General features: G+C 46.2%; 1 protein-coding gene across 6 annotated transcripts in view; it reads left to right on the top strand.

The window, feature by feature from the left end:
- Nucleotides 1-15,834, top strand: part of LOC140385666 (probable C-mannosyltransferase DPY19L4) — a 154,942-nt gene that overhangs the window by 39,871 nt on the left and 99,237 nt on the right. For all 6 annotated transcript variants that reach the window (XM_072468056.1, XM_072468055.1, XM_072468053.1 and 3 more), the window contains 3 exons: nucleotides 1,158-1,248; nucleotides 1,760-1,881; nucleotides 3,547-3,692. In XM_072468056.1, the coding sequence (XP_072324157.1) occupies nucleotides 1,158-1,248; nucleotides 1,760-1,881; nucleotides 3,547-3,692 (359 nt within the window). The remainder of the gene's footprint in view (nucleotides 1-1,157; nucleotides 1,249-1,759; nucleotides 1,882-3,546; nucleotides 3,693-15,834) is intronic.

A 15,834-nucleotide genomic window follows, 5' to 3' on the forward strand; every position in this document is an offset into this window, starting at 1 on the left:
CCCTGTAACTCTCCACATCTTTCCTCTGTTCCATTGGCTAAGTAAGTAAGTAAATGAATTGGACATTCTTGAATTCTCCATCTGTGTACCCGTACAGTCACTGGAATGTCACGACTAGGGGATTTCCACATTAACTTCATTGCAGTGTTAATGTAAGCCTACTTGTGACACTAATAAAGATTATTATTGGGGTGGCACAGTAGCACAGTGGTTAGCACTGTTGCTTCACAGCACCAGGGTCCCAAGTTCGATTCCCGGCTTGAGTCACTGTCCTGTGCGGTGTCTGCACATTCTCCCTGTGTTTGTGTGGCTTCCGTCCATGTGTTCCGGGTCCTCCCACAAGTCCCGAAAGACGTGCTACTAGGTAACTTGGATATTCTAAATTCTCCCTCTGTGTACCCAAACAGGCGCTGGAATGTGGTGACTAGGGGCTTAACACAGTAACTTCATTGCAGTGTTAATGTAAACCTACTTGTGACAATAAAGGTTATAAAAATAAAAAAATCCAACATTTTTTACTATTGTTCCATAGAAACATAGAAAATTGGAGCAGGTGTAGGCCATTCAGCCCTTCACGCCTGCCCCGCCATTTCATTGGACCAAAGCTACACTCCCGCACTCTGCCCGTACCCTTGACACCTTTTTACAGTCCAGAAATCCTACCCCCACCAAGCCAAAGCAGACAACATTACTAGTTCCAGGTATGAGTAACTTACCACTTTCCCCGAGGAGGAAAAATATGAGAATATGGGAGACATTTTCCTGAGTCTGTGCTTATGTGCGGTGAATATTGAAAAATCATAGTGGATAAGAGCACATGCCTGTAAAAGAACCGGTGGGTAAATTGAGGAAAATCAGGTGAGTATTCTTCCGGGTGTATGCTTAAAACCCCTTGATAGCCCAGTAGTCATTGCACTCAGGTGATCAGTACACCTGGATGCAAACCAGATATATCTTCCTTTGTATATTTCTGAACTAATGGATCAATTATGTGTGACTATATTGCCTACATCCTCGATAGATTTGCATATATGTGTACGTATATTTGATGGTATGTGATATTTTAGTACCATGAGATATCTCGCTGTTCGATTCATTGTTGCGTAGGAACAAGGTTAGATGCCCTCCATAACCTTGCTTATTCCTGTGCCCTTTAGGATCTTGAACGGGAAATCTCTTTTCAGGAGGACAGTGGCTTGTACTACTACTATTATAAAAGGATGTTGCAGGCAACATCCATCCAAGAAGGTATTTTAAAATGTTTGTATGTATCTTTGGTAGTTTCCCCCCTCACCTCTACAAACTGCAATGACTTGAAGCCACTCATAACTTTCAGTAGTAATTTTTATTTTACTACAGATAGATGCTATTTTGTTTTTTCTCTCTTGGTGTGCAGCATGATCAAACCTTCGCTCACCATTGTGTCAATGTTTTAAAGTTTGTACCTGAAGTGTAAGTACTTCACTTGTGTTTTCTGTAATGTCACCTGCATGAGTTTACTTTGAGACATGCAGATTTGTTTACTGCACGTTTGCAACTCACTGCATTGTTGGACCTCTGATATTTCACCCTTGCCATGCTTCACTGCTGATGACCGACTCACTGGTGTTTCATTTTCATGTGTAAACAAGCCACATAGTATTGTATAAAAGTGATTTACACAGTGTGTTTAAACCAACTTAGAGCTGTATTTTTCTTGCTATATGTTACACTACTTCAATATCCCTCTTTAATGGAAAGTATTTTATTTTGCCATTAGGCCTTTTTGAATTGACACATGATAACAAGACTTTATCGTTAAGGACGCTTAATTCTGTACAACAAATCAACCTGTATCCAGAAGTCTTCGCTGGCATACTGTACCGCATCACTGGTAGTCAAGTATGTACTGGTAGACTGTGTAGTGTACCTATCAACACTTCCTTTGAATGTAATTTATTTCAATATACTTATTCTGAAAATTAAGGCATTAAGAGAGCTACGATTAAATGCATGCCAGAGGAGTACATCTTTAAAAGCACCACTAATATCAGTGCCTGAGGGAACCTTGATAATCTTCCACAGTGGAGTAATAACCCTTGTGGATAGTTTCTTCATTACTGATTGCTCTTAGCACTGCTGCCTCATGGCGCCAAGGATCCCGGTTCGATCTCAGCTTCAGGTCATTGTCTGTGTCATTGTCCCCATATCTGCGTGGGTCTCGACCCCACGCCCAAAGATGTGCAGGGTAGGTGGATTGGCCACACTGAATTGCCCCTTAATTGGAAAAAAGAATTGGGTACTCTAAATTTGTAAAAAAAAACTGATTGCCCTGCCTCTACCCATTCAGCGGCATCTGTCCAATACTGCAGTATCCATCACCAGTTTTCCTACTAATATCTATTGGCTTGTAGCTCTCCTATGTACCTGCCCATGCCTCGAGTTCCTTAACCCATGAGAAGCTGCCAAAAGTACTGCCCTTGTGCCAATCACCAGCCCCAACTATAGAGTGCTAACCTTGTGCTAAACGTGTTAACCTCCAGTGTTCCTATAAACCGTCTCTGCTGAAAGCACTGATCTCAGTGAGGCTGCTGATTTGAAAATCCATGCTGAATCTGGCTGTTTAAATGTGCTTCTCTTGAGAACAGGATGAGAATCTTGCCGTCAAAATACTGATCAGAAAAATAACTTGCCTTTCATGTAATTTTTAATTAAAGAATAAATGCACTGACATCTTCATGGATTTTCAGCAAGTTCTATCTTTGAATCAGGGCAAGTAAGGTGGGAAAAGCAGCGCTGGTACACAAGACAGTTAATTCATGTGAAACCACTTCAAACACTGAATTTAATATCCTTTAAACCCAATAACGCACTCTGCTGTTTTCTAATTGCAGTACCACTCACCTCTGCACACTGTAATGGGAAGGGAAACAAACACTGATTTCGGTACCACGTGCCGAAAAATAATAGACGCCTGTTGCAAATGTGATTTAATTCTTTGCAAAGGATGGATTATGGAAGAGAAAAAATGTAAACAAATATTTCATAAGGTTATTGTATAGCCTCATTCTGGAGCATATTTTCGGACCTGTACTATGTTTGTTTGTGTCTATGCTGTAACATTAACGATGTTCTTCGTAACTTCCTAGTTAATATAAAGTAAATCCCTTTGTACCCAGAAGGAAGCTTGACCAATGTCAAAGCTAGGGCTACAGCAGGGTCATGTCATTATCTAAAGGGGATATATCTGTCCGTTCTGTATATTTTAAAAAATAAATTTAGAGTACCCAATTATTTTCTTTCCAATTAAGGGGCAATTTAGCATGGCCAATCCACCTAAACCTGCACATCTTTGGGTTGTGGGGGTGAAACCCACGCAGACACGGGGAGAATGTGCAAACTCCACACGGACAGTGACCCAGGGCCGGGATTCGAACCCTATCCTCAGCGCCGAAGTCCCAGTGCTACGCACTGCGCTACCGTGCTGCCGGTCCATTCTGTATAAACCTATTTAGCAGGAACTGGCATTATTAAATCTTATTTCTTACCTTTTCCTTTTTTCTGCAGGAAGCAATTGAGCCAGTGTATTTTTACATTGGGATAATATTTGGATTGCAAGCAATTTATGTGACTGCGCTGTATGTCACAAGCTGGATGCTGAGTGGAACGTGGATGGCAGGCATGCTTACAGTAGTGTGGTACATCATCAACCGGTAAGCCTGGCTTAGTGTGGAAATCACACTTTATTCTTTTGTACTTTCACAAGCAAAGGGGGTGATTTTGTGCCCCCGGTAGCCATCAGTGAGAACGACGAAGCGGGTGGAAAATTTGGCGAGAATCGGAAAATGTGGTTCTTTCCGGAGAGGTTGTGATTTCTGATTTTCCCGTGGGCCCCTGGGCTGCTCCATGGGATAGAGGGGCAGCTAGAGTGAGATCTAGCAGTCCTGCCACCATCTGCCGCTGACACATGTGGATTCCGACGAGTACCTGCATGCACCATGTAGCTCATGCCCTCAGCCATGGAGGTAAAGGCTGAACGGTGGAGCGGACATCTCTCCCCCCCCCCTCCCCCCCCCCTCCCCCCCCCACCCCCCACCATGGAGTGCACGTCCTGCGCCAAGGTCTTCATTGCAGACGCCACCCCTGCGGTGTTGGCCTTGTTGCATTGGAGTGTCAGCACCATCTTTTCAGACAGAAGGTGATGGTGACAATATACAAATTTCTTTACCTGTCAGTCTGGCCTCAATAAAAGTCGAGATGGATTTGCAGGTACAGCATTAGTTATTTTATTTGGCTTGCAAGCCTGATTCATTTCACAGAAGCATAAGACGCATCCAGTCTCCTACACCCCGGAAAGCGAATGAACAAAGAGACAAAGGGATTTCTGCAAATCAATTCAAATGGTATCAAGTTTCACATACACGATTCCCATAGGTCATCCTATACCCCTCCTGACCTGGTCATACATTCTGATTGGCTCACTTCTCATCCCTTCCTCTGGCCCCCTTATTACCCAGCATCCTTTTCTCCTCCTTTGGTGGACACACCTCCTCCTTGCTTTGCCATGCGGTCTGAAATCCTTTGTCTGTGAACTCACCAGAATGAGACTGGCCTATCTCTACATTACAGTAACTAATACCTCTAAAGTAACTATTTTATATTACATTCGTCAATGGGACAGTCCAGTCGGCCTTGCAGTCATCTCTTCATGATGCTCGCGACTCTGCCTTTGTAGCTCCAGTACCTCTGGGACGACCAAAAACAGGTGCACATCATCGGCCAGGAGCTCAGCAGAGTCCTAGGCTCTAGCATTCCACCGACTGCCTGAGCCCTGGGATGTTCCTTCCTCTGCCTGCTGTGGATCTTCAGCTGTGAGGTTCTCCCCAGTGAGTAACCCAAAATGCTGCCTGCTAATTAATCCCACCGAGGTGTGAAAATCTACGCTGGTGGAGGATGCGGGTCACAGCTGTGATACCTCCTCGATGCTTGTCTCCGATATATCTCCCTTGGAGCTGCTCTGGTCTGTGGTCTCCAGGTAGTGTAAGGATGGTCCGGGCTGGTCAAATGATTGACCTGCAAGGAAAGGAAGGTGGCATTAGTGCATCACTGGCACAGACTGTTGGGAGAAAGTTAACTCATGTGAGGCTTGCACCATGGCTGCATGTGTTGGATGTTCTCACTTTTGTCTGGTTTCCCACCTCCGCACAGATGTAGTCCTGCTCCTCGCCTGCCAGCTCAAGGGCTCTCTCCTCATAGCATGTTAGACATCTGTGACAGGCAGTATCCGCTCTCGCCAGTTGTGTTCAAGTTTGTCCTGCATTGGGACAGATAGGAAAGTGAATGCAGAAGTCCTGCCGGATCAGATGATGATGAAGGCTGGCATGCGTGGGAGGTGAGCGGGATCAGGGATGTGAGGAGCAGCTAAGCTACCTGGGGGCCATGGGTATTGGGCTAGACGGGGGTGAGTGAGTGGGGATGGAGGGGGGCAGGAGGGCACCATGACAAGTGTTGGGAGTTGGTGAGGTGACTGGGTGAGCGAGCACCGTGGAGGTGCGAAGGGTGTATTAAGGGGTGCAGTGGAAGACATTAGAAGGCTGACTTACCCTGGCTGCATGAAGAAGGTCTTTCATCTTCTTCTGGATCTGTTCCACCTGCCTCTCCCCCTTGTGGAACGAGCTGGCCCTTACTATCTCAGGCGGGGTTGATGACCTTGCTTGATGGATGTCTGCACGATTGCAGGTAGAGGATGTCACGCCTCTGCATTCACCATCCAGGAGGTGAGGGCTCACTCTGAAAATCTTGTTCCGACTCCAGGAAGACACACCAAGTGCTGGGGAGGTGTTGAAAAGGTGTATTACAGAGATTAAATTTTCCTCGGGTGAGAGAATCCGTGGCATGCTGTCTCGAGTGCGGCACTTCTGGCTGGATCCAGCATTTGTTGCCCATCCCTGAGGGCATTGAAGAGTCAACCACATTACTGTGGATCTGGAGTCACATGTAGGCCAGACCAGGTAAGGACGGCAGATTTCTTTCCCTTAAGGACATTAGTGAACCAGATGGGTTTTATGACAATCAACAATGGTTTCAAGGTCATCATTATACTTTCACTTCCAGATTTTTATTGAATTCAATGTCACTGTTTGCCATGGCAGGATTCAAATGCAGGACCCCAGAGCATTACCTGGGTCTCTGGATTACTTGTCCAGTGACAATACCACTACGCCACCGTCTCCCCATTATTAAAGGGCATGGGCATGAACAATTTCAGGCCTAGATAAGGGGGCATAATTGTGCTAATTAGGATAGAATTGCTCTGCCATTTCCTGCTGAAATGTGACATGATGTGACCTCTTTCAATCAGGCACATTTGCAGACTAATTTTGAGCACTTTCCTGCTGCATAACTGCTTTGGGAGTGATGAGAAGCTAGAGCTTTTCCTTTTTTTTTTGTATTTTATTGTGTGTATGTTATTCCATTGTCCATTTTGTACTGAATCTCTGCTCAACACGCTTGGTTTCTGCCATTAATTATTTCAAAACCTTTATTTTCATTGGGTACATATTTGTCTGGAAATTCTTCTTGCTTTTGGGGAGCTGGAGGATGCGTTGTGCAGGTTCGCAGGAGGTGCACAGCCCTGATCCATCCCACCCTTGCCTGAACAGGTGTCTATAGATCATGTCAGAGTTGCTTGGGCATGTTGAAACAAGAGCAATAATACACAGCATCAGAGAAGCAGTCTCAGAACTTTGCTGCCTTCAAATTTGACCTTCAAAATCCATCCACAACTGGAGTGGCTGGTGATGAAAATAACGAATGGTTTTAACTTGCAGGCACTGAGTTTTTTTAAGCTGCGGCAGGTGGCATCTTTCAAATCAAACCTCATGCATCAGGTTACTAGTAGCTTATTTACCACCGTGAACGACGATCACTTACTTGAAGAAAAGTGACGAGCAGTAGGAAGGGGCTTTGCCCTCTTCACGATGATGTAACTTACAAGATGTGTTTGGTAAAATTCCACACCAGGATCATTTTTTAAATCTCTCCTGTGCTGATATCTGTCATAATATACACCAGTATATTATGGTGCAGACACACACACACACACTGATGAACATGCAGTGGGACCAATCAGCAAACACAACACCGCAGTCAATCACCAGTGAGAGCACACGCACTATAAAGACAGGGGACAGGAGAGTTCCCGCTCATTCTAGTAGCAGCCAGCTCGGACCACAGAGCTCACAGCCTGCAACATAGACATTCACCATGTGCTGAGTGCATCACCTGGTTAGGACACGGCAAGGGTCAACAGTTAAAGCTGGTATTGCATTTACCCACAGTTCAAGTATGTTAACATAGTTAACCTTATAATAAAATAGAGTTGCACCACTCAAGTGTTGGTGACCTGTTTGTGGTCCAGAACACCCAACACATCAATATCTTTCTCACATACAACATAGCATTCATTGTTCGAATCCCTACAGTGCAGAAGGAGGCCATTTGGCCCATCGAGTCTGCACCAACGCTTCGAATGAGCACCCTACCTATACCCACTTCACTCTATCCCTGTAACCCCATAACCTAACTGGACACTTAAGGGGCAATTTTGCATGGTCAATCCACCTAACCTGCACATCTTTGGACTATGGGAAGAAGCCGGAGCACCCGGAGGAAACCCACGCAGACATGTGGAGAACGTGCAAACTCCACACAAGACAGTCACCCAAGGTCGGAATCGAACCCAGTCCTGGCACTGTGTGGAAGCAATGCGAACCACTGTGCCACCATGCCGGTTGCACCGACATGGTAGCACAGTGGTTAACACTGTTGCTTCACAGCGCCAGGGTCCCAGGTTCGATTCCTGGCTTGGGTCACTATCTGTGCGGAGTTTGCATGTTCTCTCTGTGTCTGCGTGGGTTTCCCCCGGGTGCTCCGATTTCCCCCACAAGTCCCAAAAGACTTGTTAGATAATTTGGACATTCTGAATTCTCCCTCTGTGTACCTGAACAGGCGCCAGAGTGTGGCGACTACGGGCTTTTCACAGTAACATCATTACAGTGTTAATGTAAGCCTACTTGTGACAATAAAGATTATAATTTCTTTGCAGCCCAAATTGCAGATTCCTTGGCGGGTGCCCGTTGGTTCAAAACTTAATGCATAGTTTTACTGCAGCCACTTCAGCATCACCTCCAGTGTTGCTAACTTTTGGTTGGCTCTTAATTCGTAATTTGCTCTGTTTGTTTAACCTTTGCTCTAGAGTCGCCAGGTATCTTTATGATACCGCCACGAGGTTCAAGTTCAAGTAATGATTAATAACTCGACACACCAATTAGTAAGATTCAAATCAAAACACATTTATTATATACAGTAAGTCACTACTTATGCATCTAACTTTCTAGACTATTTCTATCACTAAAAGGCCTATACTTAGCTTCGGAATTGGCCCACCAGGTCAGGGGAACAAATGGCCTTTCGTTCAGGTCCTGAGTCTGCAGGATTCAAAAGCTGGTATGGACTTGTTGCTGGGAGCGCCTATCTCGTAGCGAGCATTGACTGGAGACTTACTTGGTTGGTGCGGCAGCTGGGCAGTTCACTCTCGGGTTGATTCGCGTTGTTGAGTGACCCTGCCAAGAAGACCGATTTGAACTTGGGGGCTCTACTTTATAGTCCCCAGGGGCTTCCCGGGGCGGACCCCGTACCTGGTTCCAAGTGATTGGACTGCGTTCCGATCACTTGGATCGATTTCTCCAATACTGGAGTTGTTCCCTGATCGCTGGGCGGTCCCTGAGTGTCCGTTGGCCTTCCTTTGTCTTGGCTCCTGCTGGCGCCAAGGAGTCTGGCTTGGCCTTATTCACCCGAAGTGTATCAATTGTGCCTGGGAATCGCTCATTACTATGCAGATGGCTGCTGGTTTCAGTGCTGTCTGGTTTTTGCAAGTTCCAATGCACAGAATTTCTGCACTTGCTCGTTTTTGCCTGTGTTGGCTGCATTTCCCTTTAGTCTTTGCAGTTCTCCATTTTAAGTCGGGAAGTGGCCAACCCAGGTGGCTACACACCCTCCTTGTGATCCCTAACGCGAAGCGTGAAGGATCACATAACTGCGTTGTCTTCATTCCCTGACCCAGCGAGCACTCTTCCATGGCCTCTACACTGACTATAACTATGCAGTAAAAATTTTAACTAACAATTTCTAATTGGCGCTATGTCAGACAGGGACATGCATTACAACACAAAAAAAAAGGTACCTCTAACTGTCCTCAATAAACTACACTCACTAAAATATTTCATTTCATTTCATTCAGTCATATTAACTTCCTAAACAATACAAATTGAAAGCAGCATTCACATTTTTCCTCTGGCTTGGCAGTCAAGCACAGGGGTGTATAATATTTCCATTTCTTTATTTACAAAAGATGCAACACAAATGGTCTTTATTGTAGATCAAGGGGTTCGGGGGCCTGGTGAAAACCGGAAATAGGGGATCTCATTCTGTATACCGGGGTACTAGCACGGTAGGCTCTCCTTCGCCATTTCCTCGTGTGGATAGTCTGCACGATGCTGCAGAGTATCGCCAACCCTAATAGGGATTTGACTACGTAGGAAAGGGAGTACCATGTTATGAGCTTATCACACCATGATGGTGTAGTGTTGCCTGTTACTGGACTCTGTGTGCTATGGGGAAGTGAATCATTAACGGCCGGGGGGGTTGGGGTCAGGGGGTTCACGTTCGCGCGCAACCTAATACACATTATAATGGTGGTGATCAACACGGAGGGTGTCTTCATTGTTCTTCTTCTTTCTCCTCTTCTTTTCTTTCCTTGGGGCTTCTGGAGTTCTGTGGGATCAAGCATAGTTTGTAACTATCTTGGTTAATATCTCGTCTGTTAGTATGTCTGTCCTTTAGTGCCAATCCCCCGTTACAATTTGTCACCATGTGTGACTCCCTCATTTTTTTTTTAACCGAGTATTCAGGATAAGACACACTTAAAAATACTGAAACAGTGCGAGCCGCCTCGCAGGCTGTGTGATTTACCATCCAAATGTTTGAGGATGTAAATAGCATAGGGATGGCAACCTAAGGGTTACCGGAAAACAAAACAAAACTTTTGAACCAAGAGTGCCAAAATGAGGTGCGTATGGGCCGCGACGGGTAAGAATTGGATGGAATCCCCGGATAGGACGGTGACCAATGCCGTGTGTGCTCTAGCCGAGCGTAGCTGACCAGAGGGGGGGTCCTCGGGCAGGGCGGAGACCAATGCCGTTTCTCCACTGCCTGAGCAACCGGAAGAACGTGCAAGAAATGTAGTCATCGTGGGGGGTTGCCGTATTGGTTCCACCTTCGAACCAGAAGAGCAGTTATGAACGAGGGTCTGGCAAGCTCTCAGCAGTTTCTGCCGTTAAGCGTGCTGGCAAGTATTCACAGGTTTCGGCCGACAAATATGGCGTGTGGCCGTGGAACTTCCGAGTGCACAAACAACATTTAACAATAACACTAACAAACAACATGAAATGAAATGAAAATCGCTTATTGTCACAAGTAGGCTTCAAATGAAGTTACTGTGAAAAGCCCCTAGTCGCCACATTCCGGCGCCTGTTCGGGGAGGCTGTTATGGGAATTGAACCGTGCTGCTGGCCTGCTTTGGTCTGCTTTCAAAGCCAGCGATTTAGCCCTATGCTAAACAGCCCCTGTCATTAACCAACATGCTGCAGGTTCCATCAGAAAGGACATCGTAAATCACATTTGGACTGGGGTGGAACTAACATATGGAGGCAGTGTAGTGTGGCCGAAGAAGAGAGGAAGGCGGAGTGAAACAAAAATGAAGTGGCCTTGCTGAGGTGTCCCTGCCATGAGAAGTGGTGGGTAAGCGCTCACAGTTTGCATGGGGCAGCTGGGACCTTGTAGCTGCTGTGGGTGGTGTTCTCTTTCATATCTGGGGGCTAGTCTAGCTGGTGGTGGGGGTCTCCTGCAATCCCGGGCGAAGTGTCCTGACTGCCCACAGTTGTAACATGACCCCTGGGGTACATAAGGTGGAGCAGGCTCTCTGGGGTATTGCTCCCTTGGGTATGGTTTCCTGGGTGGGGGGTCGGGGCTGTTGGTGTCTTTCCTGGTTTGGGGGGGCATTTGTGGGTTGATTCCGTTGCTGTTTCAGGGGGCTTGACATTTCGTGCATAATGTCCTAATTATCCGCAATTGTGACATTCTTGTGGTTTCTGTGGGGGGCTGTTCCTTCCTTCGTTTACCCATGCAGGGTTCTGGTGCCTCTTAACTGTGTGGATATCTGCCTCTGCCTGCTGTTCTTCGGGTTTCTTAATTACGGGTTTGTTTTGGACAGATTGCTCCCAGGTGCGAGATAATCTTTTAAAAACCCACTTCTCGTTGTGTGCTTCCTCTGAGGGGTCATAGTTGGTACAGGCTTTTTGTCCTGCCTCTGTGGCATGGGAGATAAGGGTGCGGGTCCATTTGGCCATACCGTCTTGGGACAAATGGGCGCGTTCTAAATTGCCGAAAACTGCTGTGAAATGGATCCACAGGCGTCCAGCAAACGCTGTGGGGTGTTCTGTCTTTTTCTGCCTGCACTTATTCAGGCCTTCTACTGGGTCACCTCTGTTGTAGCCGATCGCATCTAGGATCGCTGCGTGCATCTTTGCAAGGGTGCCTCCTCCTACATTCTGTGGGTCGGGAAGGGCTGCTACGACCAAAGCATCTAAACTCAAAACTGTGAGCTTCACGTGCTCACACTCATCCAGGCCGTACATGGTTGCCTGCTGCTTTACTCTAGCAAAGAAGTGGTGGGGGTCTGAGGTGGGAGGAACGGTGTGATTTTCTCGCATGCGTCCCGTAATTGGGTCACGGTTAAGGGGGTAGTATCAAAAAAATCTGTATCTCCGTCCGATGTGACTGTGCGGTGGTGGTTACTGGATTCATTGGTGCCTGAACTACCTGCGATGTGGGGGGTTGGGACGCTTTTCTCTTCTGGGGCTTTCCTTGCGCACATGTTCCCTGAACATATCTATGCGCGGTCTCATTTAATTCTTCCCAATCCGGACCGTCTTCTGTATCTAACTGGGATCCAAAGGTGCTGTAGAATCCATTTTGAACTGAAAGCACAGACTGCAGTTCTGCAATCTGCTTCCTGCACTTCAGTGAGCTGTCTGTGCTCTGTGGTGGCAGCATGGAGTGCTCGTAATGCTGCTTTCAGGTCGCTACACTGCCTTTGCAATGCCTCTACCTGTTTCTCTGTTTCCTCTCTTACCAGGACTGTACGTTGTGTGTCCTGATAGGCCTTTTCGTACTGCGTCTGGAAGCTGCTTAAGTGCGCCAGACAAGACTGGTGTGCCCCCTTGGCATCATCCACCTCTCCGTCCTTTGCTGCTAACTTCCTTCTCAACTCTATGTTCTCTTTCTCAACCTCACTTACATCAACCTTGCTCATTCGATGTATTCCTTCTATCTCTTTACGGAGCGTCCGAACGACCTCCTCTGTGCCTCGCAATTGTGCCAGAAGGACACAATTGCCATCGACTTGCGAGCTTTTCCCAAGCTTTTCTTATGAATCTCTGACAGGTTCTCCCACCAAGTATGTCCTATACTCCCGGGTCCAGTTTCCTTATTCTCACAGAATTCACTCCAAAGGGGCCATCCTTTCCCTTTGAGGTACTTCCTGATTTCTTCTTCCCAAACGGGACACTGACCTACTCTACTGCTGGTCGCTGCGACCATGAATTCTTCAGGGTTCATGAGGCGTTGCATTACCATCTTTCCTCTCTAAATACTCTCTTAAAATTTGGAATGAGGGGTACTAAGGCGCTGCTGTAATTACGGGTACGGCTTTCACTATTTTCCGGAATACAAACTTCCGACAGTTTTTCGCAACACAAATCTATCAGTTTTACCTTCTAGCCCTGTTAGTTACGCATGCATTAACACACTTCCGAATTATGAGGATTGATCAGAACTGCATGAACACTTGTGGTTTTTCTGTTCCCAATTGGACTCTAATTCAAATTTTTGGGTTCTCCCGGAGTCGGGTCCCGTCAGGACGTCACCAGTAATATGTTGCTAACTTTTGATTGGCTCTTAATTCGTAATTTGCTCTGTTTGTTTAACCTTTGCTCTAGAGTCGCCAGGTATCTTTATGATACCGTCACGAGGTTCAAGTTCAAGTACTGATCAATAACTCAACACACCAATTAGTAAGATTCAAATCAAAACACATTTATTATATACAATAAGTCACTACTTATGCATATAACTCTACTTTCTAGACTATTTCTATCACTAAAAGGCCTATACGTAGCTTCGGAATTGGCCCACCAGGTCAGGGGAACAAATGGCCTTTCGTTCAGGTCCTGAGTCTGCAGGATTCAAAAGTTGGTACGGACTGGTAGCTGGGAGCGCCTATCTCGTAGCGAGCGTTGACTGGAGACTTACTTGGTTGGTGCGGCAGCTGGGCAGTTCACTCTCGGGTTGATTCGCGTTGTTGAGTGACCCTGCCAAGAAGACCGATTTGAACTTGGCGACTCTACTTTATAGCCCCCAGGGGCATCCCGCCCTTCGGGGCGGACCCCGTACCTGGTTCCAAGTGATTGGACTATGTTCCGATCACTTGGATCGATTTCTCCAATACTGGAGTTGTTCCCTGATCCTTGGGCGGTCCCTGAGTGTCTGTTGGCCTTCCTTTCTCTTGGCTCCTGCTGGCGCCGAGGAGTCTGGCTTGGCCTTATTCACCCGAAGTGTATCAATTGTGCCTGGGAATCGCTCATTACTATGCAGATGGCTGCTGGTTTCAGTGCTGTCTGGTTTTTGCAAGTTCCAATACACAGGATTTCTGCACTTGCTCGTTTTTGCCTGTGTTGGCTGCATTTCCCTTTAGTCTTTGCAGTTCTCCATTTTAAGTCGGGAAGTGGCCAACCCAGGTGGTTACACCAGACACCCTGATAAATTTTCACTGCAACCAAGTTATCACTTTGTTCTTGCAATCACATTGCTCAAAGTGATCGCCGCTGTTTTAAAGTGTGGTGTAGCAACAGCTCATTAGACCTGTTTCCGAGCTTACACCCAGCCCTCAGCCCAATATTCCATGTCTGTGGGCAGCACGGTGGCGCAGTGGGTTAGCCCTGCAGCCTCACGGCGCCGAGGTCCCAGTTTCGATTCCGGCTCTGGGTCACTGTCTGTGTGGAGTTTGCACATTCTTCCCGTGCCTGCGTGGGTTTCGCCCCCACAACACAAAGATGTGCAGGCTAGTTGGATTGGCCACGCTAAATTGCCCCTTAATTGGAAAAAATGAATTGGGTACACTAAATTTATAAAATAAGAAAAAATATTCCATGTCTGGCCAAATCTGTACTGGGATCACTCCGTGAGCACGGCACCGTCTTTCATAGAATCATGCAGGACAGAAAGGTGCTATTCGATCCATCATACCAGTGTTGGTTTGAAGACCAGTTCAATTTGATATACTTCCCAGCTCTTTCCCACACCACCCTTCAAATGTCGCTTTTTCATTAATGTATCCAATTCCCGTTTGAAAGTCCCTGTTAAATCTGTTTCCACCTCCTTTTCAGGTAGTTCATTCCATAACATATCAACTCGCTGCGTATTTAAAAGAGAAAATTCTCCTAATCTCCTCTCTGTTGTTAATTGCCTGGCGTCTTAAACCTGTGGTTACTGATTCACCCCCGGAAATACTTTGACCTGACCTACTTTATAAAAATCCTTCACGATTTTGCATAAATCTATTAAATACTCCTAAACCTGCACACTATGTTTAATTAAGTCAATTCCACACGTGTCTGAGATGTATTAATATTCTACACAAGCATGAATGTCGGCTGTGACTGAGTTGGTAGCACTCTCCGTCTGAGTTAGAAAACGTGTGGGTTCAAGTTCCAAAGCAACACTTGAACACCTAAATCAAAGTTGACACTCCAGTGGAGTACTGCAATGTCTCTTTTTGTTTGAGACATTAAACTGAGAACCACCTGCTTTCTTAGGTTAATTCCCTGTGTTTTGGCCACTATTTATCCTTCAATCAACATCACAAAAGCAGATTATCTCCCCCCCCCCCCCCTTCCATTGGCGGGATCTTTGGTCCTGCCGCTGTCAATAGGTTTCCCCGTTGTTCGCATCCTTCTCCACAGGGAATGGGGTCGCCATCAGCAGGAGCAGGCGATTCTACCGGTGGCAACAGCTGGATAATTTCAGTCTATAAATGCAGGTCTGTGTTTTAATATCTCAAATGTGTAACCTTCCGTCCCCTCACCCCCAACATGAGCAGCTTCCCACTTATCCTTAATGGCAAAGTCACCCTTTTAAAAAAAGTTGATCTAATTTGTCTGGATGTATAAATATTGTGAACAAAATTCCATGAGATAAGAACATGAGAAATAGGAGCAGGAGTAAACTGTATGGCCCATCGAGCCTCCTTCCTCCATTCCACAGGATCATGGACCTTCTGCTTCAACTCCACTTTCCTACTTGCTCGACATATCCTTTTAGAAACAAAAAATCTGTCTAACCCAGCCTTGAATATATTCAACAATGGACCATCCACAACCTCTGGTAAAGAATTCCAAAGATTTGCAACGCTTTGAGTGAGGAGATCGCTCCTCATCTCAGTTCTAAATGATTGGCCATTTATCTTGAGACAATGCAGTGTTTTAGATCCCTCAGCCAGAGGAAGCAACCTGCCTTGTCAAGCCCTTCAGAATCCTGTATGTTTCAGTGCAATCATCTCTCATCCTTCTATGCTCTAGAGAACACAGAGCCAGTTTACTCAGCTTCTCATTATAGGAAACTGTGTCATTCCAGGTACCTTCATTGTACTGCCTCCAATGTAAGTATATCCTTCTTAAA

The sequence above is a fragment of the Scyliorhinus torazame genome, chromosome 11, assembly GCF_047496885.1.
Source record: "Scyliorhinus torazame isolate Kashiwa2021f chromosome 11, sScyTor2.1, whole genome shotgun sequence".
Lineage (NCBI taxonomy): Eukaryota > Metazoa > Chordata > Chondrichthyes > Carcharhiniformes > Scyliorhinidae > Scyliorhinus > Scyliorhinus torazame.